The sequence below is a fragment of the Mobula birostris genome, chromosome 19 (assembly GCF_030028105.1).
Source record: "Mobula birostris isolate sMobBir1 chromosome 19, sMobBir1.hap1, whole genome shotgun sequence".
In the NCBI taxonomy this organism is placed as follows: domain Eukaryota; kingdom Metazoa; phylum Chordata; class Chondrichthyes; order Myliobatiformes; family Myliobatidae; genus Mobula; species Mobula birostris.
The window spans coordinates 29,865,982-29,888,988 of NC_092388.1; the positions used below are offsets into that span (position 1 = coordinate 29,865,982).

The following is a 23,007-nucleotide window of genomic DNA, read 5'->3' on the forward strand; positions in this document are numbered from 1 at the left end:
CCTGCACTATTCCAGTTTCCCTCATACATGGTAATTAGAAAAAAGGAACAAAGTTAAGCAGTCCTTGAGCTGAGGTCCCACGTATCAGTTGTTCTTATGCTGCTATTGACTAAAAACATTATTAAGTGTCAAAGATGACTCATGAATAAATTGATACTTAAAAAAGAATCAGGAGCTGCCATTTAAACCTGACCCACCATTATTTTAAGATATGGCTGATCTAATTGTAACCTCAGCTCTGCGTTTCTATCTACCTATGACAATCTTTCATCTTCTTGCTTAGAAAGTACCCTTCTACTGTGCCTTAAAAAATAATCAAATATTCTGCTTCCACAGCCTGTTGAGTTAGGGAGTTCCAAAGGCTCACGACATAATGAGAGAAAAGAAACATTTTTTTTCTTTCTAATTAGGTGGCTCTTTATTTTTTTAATTGTCACCTTCTGTTCTGAATTGTCCCAGAAGATGAAACATCAAGAATCCAACAAATACCTAATTGAATTTATGTATTTTGTGCCTCTACTACCTTATATTAGAGACCATAAATGTTAATTATATTTCTTTATAAAGATAATTTTTCTGTACATGGTGCAATGATTTTTTTGCTTTCACTAGTTTTAACATATTTTTGATCAGATATCCTGATTTGCAGTGTTTCAAATTAACCTTAACTGTGTTATTAATATCTTTTTGATTTTGACATGTTCTTGTCTATCTTTCAAGCTTAAATACCTCATTTCCTATAAATGTTCCTCATTGCAATAGTTCCATGCCAGGGACTAGATTAGCAGCTTTTCAATTAACTTGTTTTGCTTAAGGAATGGATTAATCAAGGCAGACACTCTACATCTGTTCTATACTATACTGACATACCAATATAATTAAAACTTGTTTCCCTTTTGTTTACCAGTTAGTTGATATGCTCAGCGTTCAATCTATTATTCACAAGAAGTTCCAATTTGTTAAGGTTGTACTTCAGTCAACTTTGAAGTTATTGCACTATCATAAATTGTTGATGGAGAAGTATTTCAGTATAGGATAAATATTAAAAAAGTTGTCTTCAGGCAGAGTCAGGCACATCTTTTTTAATGTTGTGGAGAAAAGGCATTTTAATTACATTGTGAGTTATTTACAATTATTGCAGATGTAAATATATTTATGAAACTAAATGTTAATTGGTTTGGTTCATCAGCACTCGCTGGTTAATTAAAGTCCAAAAGTTTGAAACTGATGTTATTAATGAAACAAAGTTACATGAATTATGTGAAAATGATGAAATAGCACCCAAAGCAAATTTTCTCATGCTATGTACTAACTTTAAGCATCATGATTGTACAAGTTTGTAATAGGGTGATGTGGGCATTACTAATAATTTCTGACTGTAATCTATTTCTTTGTAGTATTTTAATATTTACCAGCCCAGGCTCTATATTGAAACCTCCATACAATGGTATTGTTGCAGAAAATTATTTTCTATGGATACTAAACTATTGATTTTATTTCACTGTTTTGCAGGAATCATCAGAACAGCCTTACCCAATATGGACAGGGAAGCAAGAGAACAGTATTCTGTCGTCATTCAAGCCAAAGACATGGCCGGACAGATAGGAGGACTGTCGGGTTCCACAACTATTAATATCACGTTAACTGATGCCAATGACAATCCTCCCAAGTTCCCGCAAAGTATGTGACACTTTTCAATCAATGTGATGCGTATTCTGAAACTGTAGTCTGTCTCGATGTCATGTTGCAAATGTATTGTAGATGGCATGGTGAAGTGTATTGTTTTTATCATCTGACTGCTTTCCTAACTCTGATAGACAGTTGCATTAGCAACCACAGTCCTTTGACAGTTGGCCTGGCTGGATAAAAAGTAATTGCTTTCAAAAGAAATATGAAAAAAATATATAGTTTTCTTCCCAACATCAACATGTCCGTTCTCATTGGTGTATTTGACTAAATTGTTGTAAATGAAAACTTAATTTCAAAATTTAAGTTGCGGAAGCTCTTCTCCCAAGTTCCAAAGAGGAATGTGTGAATGTTGCAGCAGCCAGCGGTAGGAGAGTTTGGATCAAAGTAGCATCTCACCTGTATTGTCAGGTTGTTAATTGTGACCTAACAATAACAATTTGAATTTTTAAAGCACGCTTAATATCCTATGCAGAAACATAAAGCAAACATTATTGTCAAACTGAAGAAAAGATGTGGGAAATGTGATCAAAAGATGTCCAAGTACAGGCAAGACATAGGTAAGGAGACCAAAAGATTTAGGAAGAAAGCCATCTCTAAGATAAACAGGATGCATGAGTAGACAGGAATCTAAAGCTGTTGCACAGTCATCAAGCTAGAGAGAAGCAAAGTCAGACAAAGTTTAGAGAATAATTTTAAGTTTTGGTGTTGGAGAAGATGGTCTTAAGGAGATTAAAACTTTTAATTTTTTTTTTCCTTTCCCAGTTGTGACTAATGTTAGACGTTTCTTTTTCCACCTGATCCCCTAAGGATTTCTATTTTTTTTAAATTCATATTGAGCAATTTCAGTTTTATTATTGCTTTAAAAAGATAGTAATGGAGAAAATTAATGCCACATATTTTCCCTATTTCTAAACAGAACATAGAGTAGGTGTGGTCTAAGTTTCAAGTCAAAGCACTTAAAGCAGTATAGTGTGTATTTAAAACAGAAGTGTATAGTGGCTCTGAGGGCTACAACCTACCCTGATAGATGACAACCAGGGCATTCAAGGTGGAAGTCTGGCAGTGGATGAGCAGGTCATATAACTACAGGACCTCTTAAAATCATTTGACACCCTGGAGATGTTTGGCTGTATGGATATTTTATTAAAATAATAGTAAAAGTAATTGTGGTCAGCCTGATCTATCCCCAAACCATTTCCCCACTCTAGACTACCACTAACATTCATTACCGCTGAGTTAACTGGCACAGTTCCTGCTGGACATAATGTGAGCCACATTGATTTTGGGCAAAGGGCGGATCTAGGAACAGATGAGAAGTGTGAGATAAAATTGCCCGTGTTTCCTGCCAAGGAGGCCGTAACCAACCTCCACCTCAACTTGTGTTAAAAAAAAACACATGAAAGCATTGCATGTGATATTTTAGTTTTAAGTTATGGTTGGTATTGTATCTGTGATGTTGTTCTGTCAGAGATTATTGTTTAGTTATGATCCTCTGTTCATTTGTAGAACACTACCAGCTCTATGTCCCTGAATCAGCTACAGTAGGCACAGCTGTAGGTAAGATTAAAGCAATTGATCCTGACATTGGTGTGAATGCAGACATGAGCTACAGCCTCATTGATGGAGATGGATTAGGCATTTTTACCATCACTACTGACAAAGACACCAGAGAAGGAGTTATTATTCTAAAGAAGGTAACAGCCATATATTTATTCTAAATTTCCAAACCTGATTGTTTTGAATCCCACTAAATCCAATGGGCTGTTAATAATGGAATTATCTTTATGGTCTCCTCATGTTTCAGCCACTGAACTATGAAAAGAAAAAAGTGTACACTGTGATGATTGAAGGTGAAAACACTCATATTGATCCCCGCTTTTGGAACATGGGTCCTTTCAAGGACACTGCCACTCTCAAAATCATTGTTGGAGATGTGGATGAGCCCCCGGAGTTTTCACTCCCTTTTTATGTGATGGAGGTCTCTGAAAGTGCCAAACCAGGAACAATGGTTGGAACAGTAACTGCACAAGACCCTGACAGTGCCAAAAGCCACATCCGGTATGTCCTTCCTTTATTTAATTAAAACCCCCAGTCTGGGCATTTCAGTAGAAAATTCACATTTTATCCTTGCTGATCTGCAAAATATGTTGAGGTTGAATAGCCTCTGCTGACAATAATCATAAAAGAGTGTAAAACAGCATAATCTGTTCATGTTTGTGACTTAATTCCAATATCAATATAAACTGTTCACTTCATCTTCCTCTCTCTCTAGATGCTGCCTGACCTGCTGAGTATCTCTACCAGTTTTTGTTTTATCTCTGATTTCAGGCATCTGCAATATTTAGCAGACACAATTATTGTGTTTCCTGATACTTGAAATTTTCACTAGAATATAGTAGGCTGCGAGGAGACCTTTTAAGGTTTATAAAATTATCAGGGGCAGAGCTAGGAATGGTCAGAGCCTTTCACCTAGAAGGTATACATAAGAGGTGAGAGGAAATTTTAACTTAGATCTCAGGGGCAATCTTTTCATTCAGAAGGTAGCAGTTTTAGTTAATGAGTTGCCAGAGACAATTACGTACAATGTATAAAATGCAGTTGGACTAGTACTTAGTGGATTGTCACCTTGTCGTGGTGGAGAAGATTGTGTGGTCCTGAGATCCCAAGAGCAATGCCGTCTGGAGCTACACTCCTGGTAGGGTCACCTATGGCGGTAAAGTCAAGGGTGAGGACCCTGACGAAGAACAATCCAACCAAGACCTCAGTGGTGGAACAGGCGGACAAAGTTACTTTGAACTCAATGACTGTGAAGGCGGATGAAGGCTGCAAAAAATCCATCAGCTCCAATCGTCATGGTTTCCATGCCATTGGAATCAGTTGGTTGATTTGTGAAGTATCATGTGCTTCTTGGAGTGCAACATCAAGCACACGTTAAACAAGTACACGCACAGGCATCTTCGCTCTGTGGGACAACGGAACGAAGACCATCATCTTCGACCTCGAGGGATAGCCACGACGACAAGATAGGAAAAGAGTAGAGGGCTATAAGACTATTGTGGGTTGGCATACATAGGCACTATGGTCTAGATAAATTATTTGGGCCAAAGGGCTAATTTCTATGTTTACAGCTGTTAGGACTGTATGACTATTTTAATGGAGTTCATAGGCCAGTATGTGCTGCTGTTCTTCGGGAAATGGGGCCTTGATGAGAAGTTGTAAGAAGTGGGAAGAAGTGTTTCTATATACAAAATAATCTGCAGATGCTGGGGTCAAAGCAACATTCACAACACGCTGGAGGAACTCGGCAGGTCGGGCAGCATCCGTGGAAACGATCAGTCAACATTTCGGGCCGGAACCCTTCGTCAGGACTGAAGAGGGAAGGGGTAGAGGGCCCTCCACCTTCTTTATAGGGTCTCTGCCCCTTCCCTCTTCAGTCCTGACGAAGGGTTCCGGCCCGAAACGTTGACTGATCGTTTCCACGGATACTGCCCAACCTGCTGAGTTCCTCCAGTGTGTTGTGAGTGTTTCTATATTAAATTCATTAAAATGAAAGAATTATCCAGTACCTTTATGCTGGCACTAACCTACTGTCAGAAAGATATATATTCTATATATCTATGATTTCTGCAACATTATCACCATGTTTTATTCCCACAATGGCTAGAAAGAACAATACATTATGCAAAGCAACTATGAAACAAGCCTAGTTTGAAACAGGAGCCCTGAGTATTGAGCTCATTATAAAGGTGGATAGACTTACATTTAGAGGCATCAAAAAATTACATTACTCGTCAGCAACTCTTTTTCAGTGATGGATGCAGTCTGTTTTTGATCTTTCCAAAACACTAGAACTTGATTGATGGTTCTTTGACATAAATGAAACAATTGTTTAATTGGAACTGACTAGTAGTGAACATACTCCAATTAAACAGACATCCATTGAATTCCTATATCCAGTACTATAGATAATTTAAAGGGAATATTTTTGAAATATGACATCATATTGCACAAATGAAATATGAAATATTTTATTTAAATATATTGCACTAAACTTTTCAATAATTATATTGCCTTGACTGATGAATTAATGAGTTAGGGAAATGGCCCAAATTGAGAAGTCAATTGGTTTTAATTTCAAAGCATACTTGAAATTTTCATCAGAAAAAAAGGTCTTGCAGCAGTCACAAAATCAATACAATATATGGTGTCAATTGGCTGAAGGAAGGTTTGTAAATGTCTCCCTCAGAGAAGACCCGTTACAGTTGTAATGTTTAAACACACAAAGTTTTTGATATACTATAAATAATTTAGTTTTGGCAACAGAGAAATGAAATTTCTTTTAAAACACAGCATTAAAGAGTGATATTATCTTTCAAAGCACATTCACAATTTGGAAGAAATGGTATATGGTAAAATGCTAGATCTGCAACACAGTCACATTCATCATTTTCTTTCTGCAAAGATAGATCTAAAAGCAGACAGAATAGTGCAACAAAATAGCATTAGTCTTTTCACCCCTGGTGCTGCAGATTGATTTAGGTCAGATCAATTCAACACTCTCAAAAAGTTCCAGATATACTAAGCCTAGAGAAGAAGGCCCATAGTGCAGAAAGTACTGTGAGGATGGTTGTTGAGTATGTTAAAGAAATTAGGATACTGTGAATACATTTCTGCAGAGAGGTCAAGTTGTAATACTTCAGCTTCTATGTAGAAGGAAAAGTAAATTGCTGCTAAAACTGGCATGCAATTACTAATTACATGCTAAAGGAAAAAGGGTATTCTGATACATCCCTCAGCTCCGACAAAGCCATTGGAAACAGTAAAATCACTAAGTTTGCAAAACTCAGGTCAATTCTAATTGTATTATTGCCAATAGGACTATTTAATTTTGTTACTTGTTTCCCTGAAACATAATTTTTCTTATTTTATCTGACATTTTCACTTCTAGGCCTTTCCAAACTAGTGAACACAAGCCTACTATTCTAATCGAAGTATACAATACATAACTGATTCAGTTTCTTTGATGGTGCTGTAAATCAGTAAGAAGGTTGTTTTACCTATTGGTTAAACTGAAGTTTGAAAAGGGATCCTGGGCTTCTATTGACTTTATGACCCTAAGGTCATAAAGTCCTACTGCAGAAAGCCAAGCCAATCAGCCCATCCCATCCATGCAAATCCCATCTATACTAAGCTCATTTAGCAGCACTTAGTCCATACAAAAAAACTAGAAAGAAATGCAAAACATATCAAAGTTATTCAGTTATAAAGATTTCAGGTCTCATTGTAATATTATTATTGTTATCCTATGTTAGTACACTTCCTATTTCAAGAGCTTGTATTTCCTCTTTAAGACTGAGTGAAGCTCCAAATGCATACAATGCCCTACATTTGGTCAAAAAGATGGCAGTTATTTCATCAATATCATCATTATCAGTAATTTTTCCTAATTAATCACACACATTAATTTTTAATCTGAGAAAATAAGTGTAATTTTCAGGTATTTTCTCAGATTTATATATAAAAAAAGAAAAATTGAGCCAGTCAGACAGCACCAATGAAGAGAGAAACAAAGTTACCATGTCAAGACATGATCAGTAAATATTTGAAATGTATCAAGTTCAGATAAATATGGAGGCGGGGAAAATGACGGAAAAGGAAGGAAATTTGAAAAGGAAATCAATAAGATAATGTGGGAAGTCAAGGAAAGAGAAGTCGAAGATGGAATAGTGAGAAGAATTAAAATGACAGAAGATCTGGAACTGTACTATCATACCTTGCATTCTTCATTGTTGATTCAATGAAGTTCAACAACAGCTTAATACACAATATCCCAGTTTATGACAAGGTGCTTTCCAGTCTCCGGTGCCAACAATTTCAGATAATTGCCAACTATATAGACAATAGATGTTGGTGAGGATTATTTGTATCTTCAAATTAGAATTATATTTTAATTACATTTCTCTTTTACTTTCAAAGGTTTTGTCATTTATTTTTCCTGGCTTCTGTGCCATCACAGATCTTAATTATTTGTATTTTCTGGCTTTAACTCTGTACTTGATTAAACTGTTTTACATATCTCCAACTGATTCACAACCTGTTGAAAGATTACCATCCTATAACTTTAGTTCTATTTCTCTCTGTAAAGAGGTGGATGAGACTTTAAACAAATCTGCCCCGTCCGTTGCACATAATATAACTTAGCATGTAGTTTGAAGAAGAACTAGACTATTTTCACCATCATCCTGAATATGTTCATACCTCAATCAACTTCACTGAAACAACTCAGTCAGGTTCATCCACAGACACCCTTTGTGTGCTCTGCAATTCAATCTTAATCGCAAGTGATGATATTGAAAATCAATATTAATACAAATTTAGAGTGTTATTCTGGATCTCCTGTCATGCTCACACACAGAAGACTTCAGACATAGTCAATGGCATCCAATAGTCTGTGAAACACACCAAGACATCAGTTCAGTCATTTTATTTTCAATTTCCTTTCCTAATCTTCATTGACCATAGACTGCTCATGCAGAAGTAAATTTTCACAGCTCTTGTGATCTACACTTCAGCATGACCGAAAGTCAACCTAGCTGATCAGATTTCAGGCTGATACTGGGAACCTATCTCACAAAGTTTCTTTTTTAAGTAGGTACTTAACTGGTTCTCCTTCAATCCATCTAATTCCCCGTCTCCCACAAAGACACCCATAAGACCATAAGACTGTAAGACATACGAGCAGAATTAGGCCATTCAGCCCATTGATTTCGCTGCGCCATTTCATCATGGCTGATCCTGGATCCCACACAAACCCATACTCCTGCCCTCTCACCATTTCCCTTGATGCTCCGACCAATCAGGAACCTATCAACTTCTGCTTTGAATATACCCACAGACTCCACCACAGTCTGTGGCAGAGCATTTCACAGATTCACCACACTTTGACTAAAAAAAAATTCTTCCTTACTTCTGTCCTAAAAGGTTACCCTTCAATTTGGAGGCTGTGTCCCCTAGTTCTGGATATTTCCACCAGAGGAAACATCCTCTCCACATCCACCTTGTTTAGTCTTTTCAACATTCGGTAGGTTTCAATGAGGTCCTCCCGCATTCTTCTAAATTCCAGTGAGTACAGGCCCAAAGCATCCAATTGCTCCTCATATGTTAACCCCTTCATTCCCAGAATTATCTTTGTGATCCTCATCTGGACTTTCTCCAATAACAATACATCTTTTCTGAGATAAGGTGTCCAAAACTGTTGACAATACTCCAAGAACAGTTTGACTAGTGTCTTAAAAAGGCTCAGCATTATCTTCTTGCTTTTATATTCTATTCCACTTGAAATAAATGTCGATATTTCATTTGCCTTCTTTACCACAGAGTCAACCTGTGAATTAACCTTCTGGGAGTCTTGCATGAGGACTCCTAATTCCCTTTAAAACCTCTGATGTTTGAATTTTCTCCCCATTTAGATAATAGTCTGCACTGTTGTTCCTTTTACCAAAGTGCGTTATCATACATTTCCCAACACTGTATTCCACCTGCCACCTTTTTTGTCCATTCTTTCAACTTGTCTAAGTCCTGCAGCAATTGCATTGCCTCCCTCAGCACTACCTACCCCTCCACCTATCTTCGTATCATCCACAAACTTTGCCACAACGCCATCAATTCCACCATCTAAATCACTGACAAACAATGTGAAAAGTAGCGGTTCAGGTACTGACGCCGAGGAACACCACTTGTCTCTGGCATCCAACCAAAAAAGGCCACCTTTATTTCCACTCAATACCTCCTGCCTGACAGCTATTCCCTTAACCATACCAGTATGTTTCCTGTAACACCATAAGATTTATCTTAAACAACACACATCAAAGTTGCTGGTGAACACAGCAGGCCAGGCAGCATCTGTAGGAAGAGGTACAGTCGACGTTTCAGGCCGAGACCCTTCGTCAGGACTAACTGAAGGAAGAGTTAGTAAGAGATTTGAAAGTGGGAGGGGGAGGGGGAGATCCAAAATGATAGGAGAAGACAGGAGGGGGAGGGATGGAGCCAAGAGCTGGACAGGTGATTGGCAAAGGGGATATGAGAGGATCATGGGACAGGAGGTCCGGGGAGAAAGACGGGGTGGGGGGGAACCCAGAGGATGGGCAAGCAGTATAGTCAGAGGGACAGAGGGAGAAAAAGGAGAGTGAGAGAAAGAATGTGTGTATAAAAATAAATAACGGATGGGGTACGAGGGGGAGGTGGGGCATTAGCGGAAGTTGGAGAAGTCGATGTTCATGCCATCAGGTTGGAGGCTACCCAGACGGAATATAAGGTGTTGTTCCTCCAACCTGAGTGTGGCTTCATCTTTACAGTAGAGGAGGCCGTGGATAGACATGTCAGAATGGGAATGGGATGTGGAATTAAAATGTGTGGCCACTGGAAGATCCTGCTTTCTCTGTAGGCGTTCAGCAAAGCGGTCTCCCAGTCTGCGTCGGGCCTCGCCAATATATAGAAGGCCACATCGGGAGCACCGGACGCAGTATATCAACCCAGTTGACTCACAGGTGAAGTGTCGCCTCACCTGGAAGGACTGTTTGGGGCCCTGAATAGTGGTAAGGGAGGAAGTGTAAGGGCATGTGTAGCGCTTGTTCCGCTTACACGGATAAGTGCCAGGAGGGAGATGAGTGGGGAGGGATGGGGAGGACGAATGGACAAGGGAGTCGCGTAGGGAGCGATCCCTGCGGAAAGCAGAGAGAAGTGGGGAGGGAAAGATGTGCTTGGTGGTGGGATCCCGTTGGAGGTGGCGGAAGTTACGGAGAATAATATGTTGGACAAGATTTTATCTTGTTAAGCAGCCTCATGTGAGGTCCCTTATCAAATGAGTTTTGAAGATCTAAGTACATAACATCCACTACCTCGCTTTTGTCCACCCTGCTTGTTACTTCCTTGAAGAATTCTAACAGGTTTGTCAAGCAAGATTTCCCTCCACAGAAACCATGCTGACTTTGACTTATTTTATCATTAGTCTCCAAGTACCCCGAAACCTCGTCCTTAATAATACACTCCAACAATTTCCCAACCACTGAGGTTAGGCTAACTGGCCTATAATTTCCTTTCTTTTGTCTTCCTCCCTTCTCAAAGAATGGAGTGACATTTAAAATTTTCCAATCCTCTGGGACCATGCCAGAATCAAGTGATTCTTGAAAGATCGTGACCGATCCATTCATTATCTCTTCAGCAATGTCTTTCAGCACTCTGGGACGTAGCCCATTTGATTCCGGTGAATTATCTGCCTTAAGACCTTTCAGTTTGCCTGTCACTTTTTCCTGTGTAATAGCAATAGCACTCACTCCTGCTACCTGACACTCACAGACCTCGGGCATATGGCTAGTGTCTTCTACAGTAAAGACTGAAGCAAAGTACTCATTAAGATCACCTGCTATTTCATTGTCCCCCATTACCACCTCACAAGCTTCATTTTCCAGTGGTCCAATGTCAACTCTCACCTCCGTTTTATTCTTTATATAACTGAAAAAAAGCCTTTCATATCCTGCTTTATAGCTTTTTTAAGTTACCTTTTGTTGGATTTTAAAAGCTTCCCAATCATCCAACTTCCCACTCACTTTTGCTGCTTTAGATGTCCTTTTCTTGGCTTTTATGCAGTCCTTAACTTCCCTTGTCAGCCACAGTTGCCTAGCCTTGCCATCTGAGAACAACCTCTTCTGTGGGACATGTCCTGCGCCTTGTGAAATATTCCCAAAAACTTCAGCCACCTCTGTTCTGCTGTCATCACCACCAGTATCCCCTCCAATCCACCTGGGCAAGCTCCTTTCTCATGCCTCTGTAATTCCCTTTTTTCCATTGTGATACTGATACATGTGACTTCTGCTTCTCCCTCTCAAACTGAAGTATGAATTCAATCATATTATGACCACTGCCTCCTAAGGGTGCCTGTAGATTAAGAAAATCAGGGTTATTATTCAACACCCAATCTAAGATAATATTTTTGCTTGTAGACTCAGCTGTTCTTAAAGAGTCACCTCATAGACATTCAACAAATTCCCTGTCTTGTGATCCGACACCAACCAAATTTTCCCTATCCCTTTGCATATTGAAGTCCTCTTTACAATTGTGCCATTACCCTTATTACATGCTCTTTCCAGCTCCTTTTGCAATCTCAATCCCACATCTTGGCTACCATTTGGAGGCCTATATATGTTTCCCATAATGTTTTTCTCACCCTTGCAGTTTTTTTAACTCCACCCACAAAGAGTTGACATTCTCTGATACTATATCACCTCTTTCTATAGATGTAATTCCATCTCTTACCAATAGAACTACACTACCACCTATGCCCTTCCAACTTCCCAACCAATCTGTCAAACCAGCCTTTATGTTGACCAAACATAAATCTCATTCATTACTCAACCAGCAAAGCTAGTGCCCATCTCATAGCACTTCCTGTACCCTTGCCCACAACATCTACTCTGCCATCACTGTCTACTGATCAGAAACGTCCAAAACTCCTTGTCAGTTGATCCTAATCTCAACCTTTCAAAGCAACTGGACACATACCTGATTTATTTTGTGCCGAATGAAAGTCCCTTTAATATCTCAAGTTTGTTTTTATTTGTCCTGTTGCTCCACAGCACTTTTCATGGCAGGTTCATGAGCGAAATGTTTATTGTACAGCTACAAAGCAGCTGTACAACCTTTCTCAGAGGCACTGGTCAAAAAGGAATTATTTCATTCATTTTGCTTGTACCTTACACAATCTGTTTTTCTACAACAGTGATTATATTCAATTTAGTTGATTGCCAAGTATTTTGGGGATATCCAGAAGCTGTGGAGGTGCTTTATAAATCCCAACTCTTCATTTTAATTCCAACTTTCTTTTTAATTAAAAGCTTGCCAAACTTTATTATGACACGGCCATTGTTAAGGTGAATGAGACTCAGATTTAAATAAACAAAATGCTTTTCTTGATCAATAAACCACACATCGTTATAAAGATTTTGATGTTCAAATTGTTTAGTTAAATGTGAAGATACTAACAGCTTGTGTGAAATTAAGTTGAAATCAATTTATATCAGATCAAGAAGTAATACCTAGTTGGGTCCTTTTGCGAACCTCCAATTACTTTAAATTACTTCCTGCTAGATACTTCATTGAAGACGATGAAGAAGTAGAGAGGTATTTCAGCATAGACGCTAACAGTGGAGTTATAAAGACCACAAGGGAACTTGATAGGGAAGATGTACCTTGGCACAACATTACAATCTTTGCATCAGAACTTGGTAAGTGTGTGAGCTTAAACCTTTAATTATTTTACATCTTCCAAAATTATTGAACTTGGGGGGCTGTCAAGTGGGTCAGGCATTTTTGAACCACACTTAAAAAGCTTCCATTTAACCATGTGGTCTTCCTTTTAATGTTACCTGTTGCATGTTTGAATGAGTTCTTTGTGATAAATGGTAACTTGCAACCTTTTTAATGTCATTTATTGATTTATTTCAACCCATATACAAAAAGTTGGTGGCAATTTCAGCCTAACCTATTTGTTGAAAAATTAAAGTAACCGAATTAGCTGTTAGTTTTAACTCTGACTACTATTCTGATACATTAACTTTGATTTTGCAGTCTACAACATGTTAATGTATTATATTTGTAAACTAATTAAACAAGTAGCTTTTCATTTCATTCACACAGGAAATAAATCTGCTTGACACATCTAATAAAAGGAGAAAAATAACAAACATGCAATTCAGTTGGTCTTCATAATAAATAAACAGATAATTAAAAATTGTATTTATAATCTATGCCCAATGTCATTTAAATCTGAAATTGCTAGTTATCTTATGAGCTTTTATTAATATTGGAAAATTGGTGCCTTCCTCTAGCAGTTTTATGTACTGGAGGCAATTCCAGTTCTTTTTTTTTTGCAAATTTGTCAAATTGTCACTCAGAAATGCATGATTTAACATCATATTAGTTTTGTTATTGTGCTCTGTGTATATTTGCACAAATTTTATGCATGAAGGGATGAGACTATTTATATGATTTTCTTTTTAATTATTTTGTAGCCAATCCATCCCAGATTAGGCAAGTTCCTGTTGCCATTCAGGTTCTTGACTTTAATGATCATGCACCAGAGATTGTGAAGGATTATGACACAATCCTTTGTGAAAATGCCAAACCTGGTCAGGTACAGAAGTATTTTTATTTGCAATAACTATCACAGACTTGTGTTATAATTTATTATATGGAAAAAAGTTAATCGTAAAATTGCCTGAATATTATAAATATTAAAGGCTAGAAATTCATCCCTGATCAGTAGCACTTAGCTTGCTGCCTAATACTTATTAATGTTTTATTCTACTTCTGAAGATTATAAAACAAAATCTTCTGAATTTACCAGAACTACATTTTGCAAACAGTGTTCAAGGCTCAAATGTTAACTTACAGTTGTTCAGTGAAATCTATCAAGGATGAAAGTTTAAGTTGAAAAACTCTGTGTTCCTTTCTCTAATGTAGTTTCCAGGTAAATGTAAACTAATGATAAATTTCCATTTCCTTAAGAGAATCATGTCACAATTTTTTGTAGAAACGTGAAGAAAAACTTAATTAGATATATCAAGATTTATATTAGGTAGAAGTCAGATATACAGAATTTGCATCTGTTTGTTTGCTACTTTTAGGTTATTCATACAGTAAGTGCTACAGACAAGGATGACTTTGCAAATGGACCACGGTTTCATTTCGCCCTTGTGGATACTTTCCCACCAAACCCAAATTTTACTCTACGGGATAATGAAGGTAATGAATCACATTCAGAATATAATCAACCTGAAATTACTTTAAGAAAAGTGTTCCAATAAGGTATTACCCTATTTTGGGAAGAAAGAATGCAGACAGAAGTTCAAACATCATATTTTTTTCAGTAGTTGAGCAGACCTGAGGGGAAATGTCCTCATTACTGCTCATGTTCTTTAAAATACTTATTTTCCTCTTTGGCAGGAGCTTTTTTTTGTTCATTTCATAGTTTATTTTTTACTCTAAATCCATTCAATATCCTACATCCTCTCAGGTTTGAGATTGCTTCTCTTTCTCTTCGACGTTTATTGGCACGATGTTGTCTATAATGGGCGACATGTAACTTGAGCCCCCACACAGTTAATTTAGTATTCATGCAGTTGCTAGGTTACTTCTCCAATTTGTCATTGACGCTTTGAAAGTATATCATAAACCTCAAGTTAAATCTCAACATACTGGTCAAAGGATTTGAAAATCACAACTATGGCATTTTAATTTAGCTGATAAGCTAATTGTGAATTTAAAGACATACTAATATGATTATGAATTTAGACTTGAGTAAATTCACATCATTATATTAAGAAATAAAGGCTGAATATGTTTTCAAATGTACTGATGAAATTGGAGCAATGCACACAAAATGCTGGAGGAAATCAGCAGACCAGGCAGTCAACGTTTTGGCTGAGCCCCTTCAGCAGATCTGGAGACAAAAAGACGAGGAGTAGATTTAAAAGGTGGGATAAAGGAGGGAGAAACACAAGGTGATAGGTAAAATTAGGAGGGAGAGGAGTGAAGTAAAAAGCTGGGAAGTTCGTTGGTGAAAGAGTTACAGGGGCTGGAGAAGGGGAAATCTATTAAGAGAGGACAGAAGGCCATGGAAGAAAGAAAAGGGGGGAGGAACTTGTTTCTTGGCTTGATTGACTTGCTAATTGTAGAAATAGTGATTTATTACTTTGAAGACAAATTTGTGAATTAATTCTAAAAAGTGCATGATTTCATGCAAATAAGGAAAATGGTTCAAATACATAATTTTCTGATATTATTCTTTCCAAAAATCATCCAGCTGGACTAATTTACTTTTGTATAATTGAATAAATTTGAAACATCTGATCCCTGCACCAAAAATCTCATTTATCATATATTCCCAAAGAATCAAAACAACCTCAATCACAAAATTGTTGAAATTAGCCTCCAAGAATATTAACGTATCCATACTTTGTACTAGTGATCTTAATATTATTTTTATGAATATATTATTCCCTCCATCTCAAAACAGTAACAGAATTTAACATAAATGTATTTTGCAGCTAATATTTGATTAAATAAGTTTCCAGATATTGTCACAATGGCAGGGGCATAGGGAACAAGGGTGGACCAAATGCAAGACACCTCTTGTGAGGTTACTTAAGTTTAGTTTATTGTACAATACGAGGAGAGCAAGGCAGCAGCAGGAATAGTGAACAGGATAAGGACTCAGAACTACGACTAGGCTGGACTAAGGGTCCGGGCTTGGACTCGGAATCGGCTCCCAGAACTAGAGGCGACATGAAGAGGCTAGGGTATGGACTCCGAGCCCGAGACTGGACAAGGACCCAGTACCTGGGTCTTGCCTTTGGCTCGGACCCCAGAACCAGGCATGGACATGACATGGGCTAGGGAGAGGAGGAACATGGAAACACAGAGCCTCGGTCTAGGGGAGCAGGTACATGGAACTATGGACACATACACAGATCACAGAGTCGGGACCCCTCCTTGGGTACAGGACATAGGGCCGGGACTCACACACAGAACAGAGAGCCGGGACCCCTCCTTGGGTACAAGACATAGGGCCGGGACTCACACACAGAACAGAGAGCCGGGACCCCTCCTTGGGTACAGGACATAGGGCCGGGACTCACACACAGAATAGAGAGCCGGGACCCCTCCTTGGGTACAGGACATAGGACCGGGACTCATGACCCTCTGCGGGGCAACGGCAAGACGGCCTGACTTATTCCTCAGAGGCGAGGACAAGACAAGACATGACTCCCGGCGAGGCAACGGCAAGACGGCCTGACTTACCCCTCGGAGGCGAGGACAGGACAGGACAAGACCAACACGAATGGACACCAGACAGTACCTATCTAGCTCCGGCGATGGAACTAGACCGAAGTGCAGGTGGGGGCTGCAGACGAGGGCTAGAGGTGAGAGGGGCAGAGAAGGGTTTCAGACAAGGGGGTAGGACAGGAATCACAGACTGCCAGGGCAGGACATGACTCAGAACTGGGAAGCCGCCAAGGCCAGGACTTGACATGGTACTTGAACACCGCCAGGGCCAGGACTTGACATGGTACTTGAATGCCGCCAGGGTCAGGACTTGACATGGTACTTGAATGCCGCCAGGGCCAGGACTTGACATGGTACTTGAACGCCGCCAGGGCCAGGACTTGACATGGTACTTGAACACCGCCCAGAGCCAGGACTTGACTTGGAACCTCCAGGTAGTGGCAAGCTCTCCACTCGGCCCAGGAACAGAAGACAGCCTCCTTATGTAGCTTCATTGTACAGGACTAAATTCAGTATAACTTCTTCTCTGGTATAGACCACTTCTTCTCATGCTGTATATCAATGATCTAGATAATGGAATAGATGGCGTTGTTGCCAAGTTTTCAGATGATACAAAGATTGGTGGAGGGGCAAGCAGTGTTGAGGAAACAGGTAGGCTGCAGAAGGGCTTCAGGAGAATGGGAAGAAAGTGGCAAATGAAATACAATATTGGAAAATACATAGTCATGTACTTTGGTCATAGAAATAAATGTGCAGACTGTTTTCTAAACGGGGAGAAAATCCAGGAATCTGAGATGCAGAGGGACTTGGGAGTCCTTGTGCAGAACACCCTGGAGGTTAACTTACAGGTTGAGTCGATAGTGAGGAAGGCAAATGCAATGTTAGCATTCATTTCAAGAAGTCTTGAATACAAGAACAGGCGTGTGATGCTGAGGCTTTATAAGGCACTGGTAAGGTCTCTCCTTGAGTGTTGTGAACAGCTTTGGGCTCCTCATGTAAGAAAAGATGTGCTGGCATTGGAGAGGGTCCAGAGGTTCACAAGGTTGATTCTGGGAATGAAAGGGTTTTCATACAAGGAAGGTTTGATGACTCTGGGTCTGTACTCACTGAAATTTAGAAGGATGAGGGGGGGATATCATTGAAATTACAAATGTTGAAAGGCCTAGACAGAGTAGATATGGGAAAGGGTGTTTCCCGTGGTGGAGGAGTCAAGGGTAAGAGGGCACAGCTCAGGATAGAGAGGTTTTCATTAAAAACTGAAGTGCGGAGAAATTTATTTAGCCAGAGGGTGGTGAATATGTGGAATTTGTTACCACAGATAGCTGTGGAGGCCAGGTTATTGTGTGTGGTTAAGGCAGAGATTGATAGGTTCTTGATTGGACATGGCATCAAAGGTTACGGAGAGAAGGCTAGGGAATAGGGTTGAAGAGTGGGGGAAGGGATCAGCCATGATTGAATGGTGGAGCAGACCTGATGGGCCAAATGGCCTAATTCTGCTCCTATGTCTTGTGGTCTTATGGAATAGCTTTGCATTAGCAATAAAATAATCTCCTGGATGCACTTTATAAATTCCTCCCTATATTCGCCTCTTAAACTATATATGCATACATATACTGTGATAATTCTTCCCTAAAATGTACCTAAGTGTAGCAAGACTTGTGTGAGCATAATATGTAAACAATCTGTTAACATTTCCTACAATCCATCTCAATTGATTACTTGTTGGTCCTACAAAACTGAAAATTAAATAGAAGAACATCTTTGATCAATCCACCCTCCACTGTTTTCCAAAATGAATGGAGAATCAAATGAGCTTCAAGGTCGAATAATAAGTGGTAATCAGTCAGTACTCTGTTATAAGGTTTCTGTTTATCCCAAATACTAAAAAAACTCTGTGGTTTAAGTGAATCATCAGAGTAGTAAATGATTTTGCCCTGTTATTCAAAAACTCAGAAACTCTCATTAAACAAATACATAATCTTTTGATTTATGATTCCAAATACACTACTGCTGTAAATGTTATTATTGCAGAAATAAATACAAGAACATCCTTGCTATTCAATATATAGCAGGCTTAACTCTACTTTTGGCAGATAAAGAAATGGTAATACAAGAACATCACTAAAAGTGAATTGTGTTTTAATTAACTTGTTCTATTTGTTGTTATAGACAGTACAGCTAGCATTATGATACGGCGCAGAAAATTCAGTCGGAAGCTTCAGGAGGTCTACCAGCTGCCAATAGTGGTTTCAGACAGTGGGAGTCCCATTCTGAGCAGCACCAGCACACTAACGATCAGGGTGTGTGCTTGTGAGAGGAATGGCAAAGTTCGAACGTGCAGCACCGAAGCATATCTCTCTGCAGCCGGCTTGAGTACTGGGGCATTGATAGCCATCCTGCTCTGCATTGTGATCCTGTTGGGTAAGTCTTCAGTGGAAGTAGGAACAGTATCAACTCAATGAAAGTGGCTTTGTACTGAAGGTGTTTGGCCACTGGGGAAAGCCGATGATAATGGAATGGCAAACAAGAAAAATTCTTGGATTGATAATCCAAGCAAAATGCTGGAGGAACTCAGCAGGCCAAGGCATTCCTGGTGAAGAATCTCAACCTGAAACGTCAACTGTTTACTCGTTTCCATAGATGCTGTCTGACCTGCTAATAATCGAGTGGCAAGTTGTTTTACAGTCCCTCAAAAATATACTATGGGAAACAACTGGCTGATCAAAGTTCAAAGTACATATATTTTATCATATACAACCTTGAGGTTCATTTTCTTGCAGGCATTTACAGGAAAACATACAACAAAATTTACATAAGAACTATACATAAAGACTGACAAACAGCCAATGGGCAAAAGATCACAAGCTACAAATAAAATAATACTGAGAATACAGGCTGTAAAGAGTCCTTACAAGCCAGTCTGTAGGGTTGCAAAATCAGTTCAGAGTAGTGGTGAATAAAGTTATCCATGTTGGTTCGGGAGCCTGGTAGTTGTAGAGTAAAAACTATTCTTGAACCTAGTGGTGTGGGAGCTAAAGCTTGTGAGAAAAGTGCATGGTCTGGATGATAAAAGTCTTTGCTGATGGATGCTGCTTTCCTGCAGCAATACTCTATGTAAATGTATTAAGTGGTGGGGAGAGTATTGCCTGTGGTGGTCTGAGCTCTGTCCATTACTTTCTGCAGACCGTTCCATTCTTGGGCATTGGTGTTTCCATACCAGACCAGGATGCGATCAGTTAGGATATGCTCAACTGTGCCCATCTACAACATTTTTTTTAAGTTCTTGTGCAGATAATCTTCATTCAAAAGTTATAAAGCAGAATAATAATTGAATGAAGTGAAAATCCATTTATATTTCTGTAAAACGTATTTGTATAACTCAGTCTTTTATCTAATAGCTTCTGTTCACTTTTACCCATCACATACAAACACATATCAACACTCATTGTGAAATTTGCATGTTCTCTCTGTGACCAAGCAGATTTCTTCTGTTTCCTGCTGTATTCCAAAGAGGTGTAGATTGGTAGTTTAATAAGGTCTTTAGTGTAAATGTGTGATTCAGGTTATTCCTGGTTACACCCATTTTTCATGCCCATTTTTTACTGGACAACGAAAAAATCTTTTCACAATCAAATTGAAACCTTGTTTTTGAAGATGCCACCTCAAAAATGGACAACAACGGAAAGGTGATGAATAGACAGTGGAACTAAATCAAAGATTCTTCAACTCCTTATGACTCTGTCAGTGTTTACTTCATAACTGGGATGTGCACCCAATGTGCACTTGAGAAATTAGTCACCCTTACTTTTCTAAACACAAGAGATTCTGCAGATGCTGGAAATTCAGAGCAACACACACAAAATCCTGGAGGAGCTCAGCAGGTCAGGCGTTCATCTATGGAAGTGAATAAACAGTCCATTTTTCGGGCTGAGACCCTTCATAGGATTCATCATCAGTGAATCCTGAAGAAGGGTCTCAGCCCGAAACAGTGACTGATTATTCATTTCCATAGATGCTGCCTGACCTGTTGAGTTCCACCAGCATTTTGTGTGTGTCACTGCTGTTTTTGACTTGCTTGTAGTTGTACTTAGTGAAGTTCCTCAGGAGATCATACCAGATATTGTACTAATTCATGATGTTTGATTAGCTTCTTAAAGTATCCTCAATGTTTTGTATTTTACAAACAACAAAAGCATCTTTTAGAGCCAAACAGTAATCTATTGAGACCTACTGTGAACTGGTAACTCAGGGAATCCAAGGCCACTGCTTGCACGAGCTGCATAGCCAAATTAACTCTTAATGATCACGTGCCTTCTGAGATCCAGCTGGTGTTGTTGACATGGTGCTTCTATAAAGAGCAGGGGATATGATTGCTAACAAGTTTGCAGATGGAAAAATAAAGTCCTGCCCTTGTGCCATCCTGATTGCCACCTGACACCTTTGCTGCTAAAATCCTTTTCACTGCTTTATCTATTTCTGATCTTCAGACATCTGGAAGATTGAAAAGAGAATTTAATGTTTTTTTTCATATACTGTGAAGAAAAATGCATCATAGTTTCAAATTTTAGCTACAACTGTTTATTATTAAAATGGGAAAATCTGCAGATGCTGAAATTTCAAAATAGCACGCATAAAATGCTGGAGGAACTCAGCAGGCCAGGTTGTATCTATGGAAAAAATAAATAGTCAATGTTTTGTGTGTGTGTTTCTATGAATTAGTGCTTTAGTTATTACGTCATTTTGACTCACTACCCAAGAAGCCTATTTCAAACCAACAAACACCATCTTCCAGCCTTAGAAGTAATTTGCAGGACACACATTTCAATTTCCAGTCAGAGTCAGCTCCATAAAAAAGGAAGGCTCCCACCATCTAACTGTAAACTTTCCCTTTTATCCACCACCATTATTCCCGCTAATTCCACAATACCATAAGATATAGGTGCAGAAGTAGGCCATTCAGACTATTGAGTCTTCTCTGCCATTCAATCATGGGCTGATCCATTTCTTTCAGTCATCCCCACTCTCCTGCCTTCACCCCACACCCTTTGATGCCCTGGCTAATCAAGAACCGATCTATCTCTGCCTTAAATACACCCAAAGACTTGGCCTCCACAGCGGCTTGTGGCAACAAATTTTACAGATTTACCACCCTCTGACTAAAGTAATTTCTCTGTATCTCAGTTCTAAATGGACGTCCTTCAATCCTGAAGTTGTGCCCTCTTATCCTAGAATCCCCTACCATGGGAAGTAACTTTACCATATCTAATCTGTTCAGGCCTTTTAACATTCGGAATATTTCTATGAGGTCCCCCCTCATTCTCCTGAACTCCAGGAAATACAGCCCAAGAGCTGCCAGACGTTCCTCATATGGTAATCCTTTCATTCCTGGAATCATTCTTGTGAATCTTCTCAGAGCCCTTTCCAATGTCAGTATATCCTTTCTAAAATAAGGAGCCCAAAACTGCATTCCCTACATTTTGTTTGGAAACTGCATGATGCAACCTTTTCTGAACTAATGTATTACCAGAAGCAACAAGCTGTTCTCTTTGAAGTCCTGACATCATTTCTCTGCAAATGCATAACTGGTGTTTTCAGTTTCCAAATAAACTCATAGAGAAGAAAACCAGAACTAATAAAATTGGTGATCTATTTAGATTATTTTTGCTCTGGAGCAGGGCAGGCAGTGATGTGTGGAATAGTCCTGGTGCTCTGAGGATCTGCATGGCTGATTATATTTCCCTTCAATGTTAAATCAGCATTCCTGCTGTAAAGCCTTTTTACTCATGATCGATTTACCAATCTCCAAGTAAGATGTTCGCATCTTTCAAATTCAATACATAGCCATTCTTTAGATCCAAGCTAGAAAGCTAAGGAAGCTAATTCTTGAGTGCCAAATTAGCATGAATCCTGAAGTACTGTTTGAGGTGTTGTTAAAAATCAACGTGCTTTGCTTTCCTGGGGTTTAATTCTGCTGAGAAGTTAAGAATGAATTTGCACATCATTATATCTCTCAGGAAAGTCAACATTAATTTACATCCGCTTAATTATTTTTTGAAGCCTGGTCAGAGATTTATATGCACAAATGTGGGAGCAATTTGTGATCTGCAAGACTTCACAAACAGCTGCTATTTGTTTTCAGTAGTATTAACCAAGAGGTTGGGAGTTTTCCCTGCTTTTATTCGAATGAGTTTGTGCAATCATTTACAGCTGACTGAAACTCCATAACAGAGAGCTACAGAGCTTTATTTTTGTATCTAATCTGGATAGTGCACATTTTGCAACAAAGAATCTTTTCAATAGAGTAATGAAATGTCAAACTAGTGTAACCAAAGCAGTGTTTGAGCCAGTTATCAGAGGTGGATCAAAGCAGCTTCTTTTGTTTTTTAGTGCAGGCATATCCAAATACGATCCATGTTTAAACTACAGAAGGCTCTGTTCATATTAAAAAGGCTTAGGTGGGAGAAGGTGTTTACACGC

General features: G+C 39.0%; 1 protein-coding gene across 4 annotated transcripts in view; it reads left to right on the forward strand.

Moving 5' to 3' along the window:
- Nucleotides 1–23,007, forward strand: part of LOC140212489 (cadherin-18) — a 672,855-nt gene that overhangs the window by 632,466 nt on the left and 17,382 nt on the right. For all 4 annotated transcript variants that reach the window (XM_072283357.1, XM_072283356.1, XM_072283355.1 and 1 more), the window contains 7 exons: nt 1,513–1,680; nt 3,196–3,383; nt 3,494–3,747; nt 12,832–12,968; nt 13,755–13,876; nt 14,370–14,487; nt 18,700–18,951. In XM_072283357.1, coding sequence (XP_072139458.1) covers nt 1,513–1,680; nt 3,196–3,383; nt 3,494–3,747; nt 12,832–12,968; nt 13,755–13,876; nt 14,370–14,487; nt 18,700–18,951 — 1,239 coding nt within the window. The remainder of the gene's footprint in view (nt 1–1,512; nt 1,681–3,195; nt 3,384–3,493; nt 3,748–12,831; nt 12,969–13,754; nt 13,877–14,369; nt 14,488–18,699; nt 18,952–23,007) is intronic.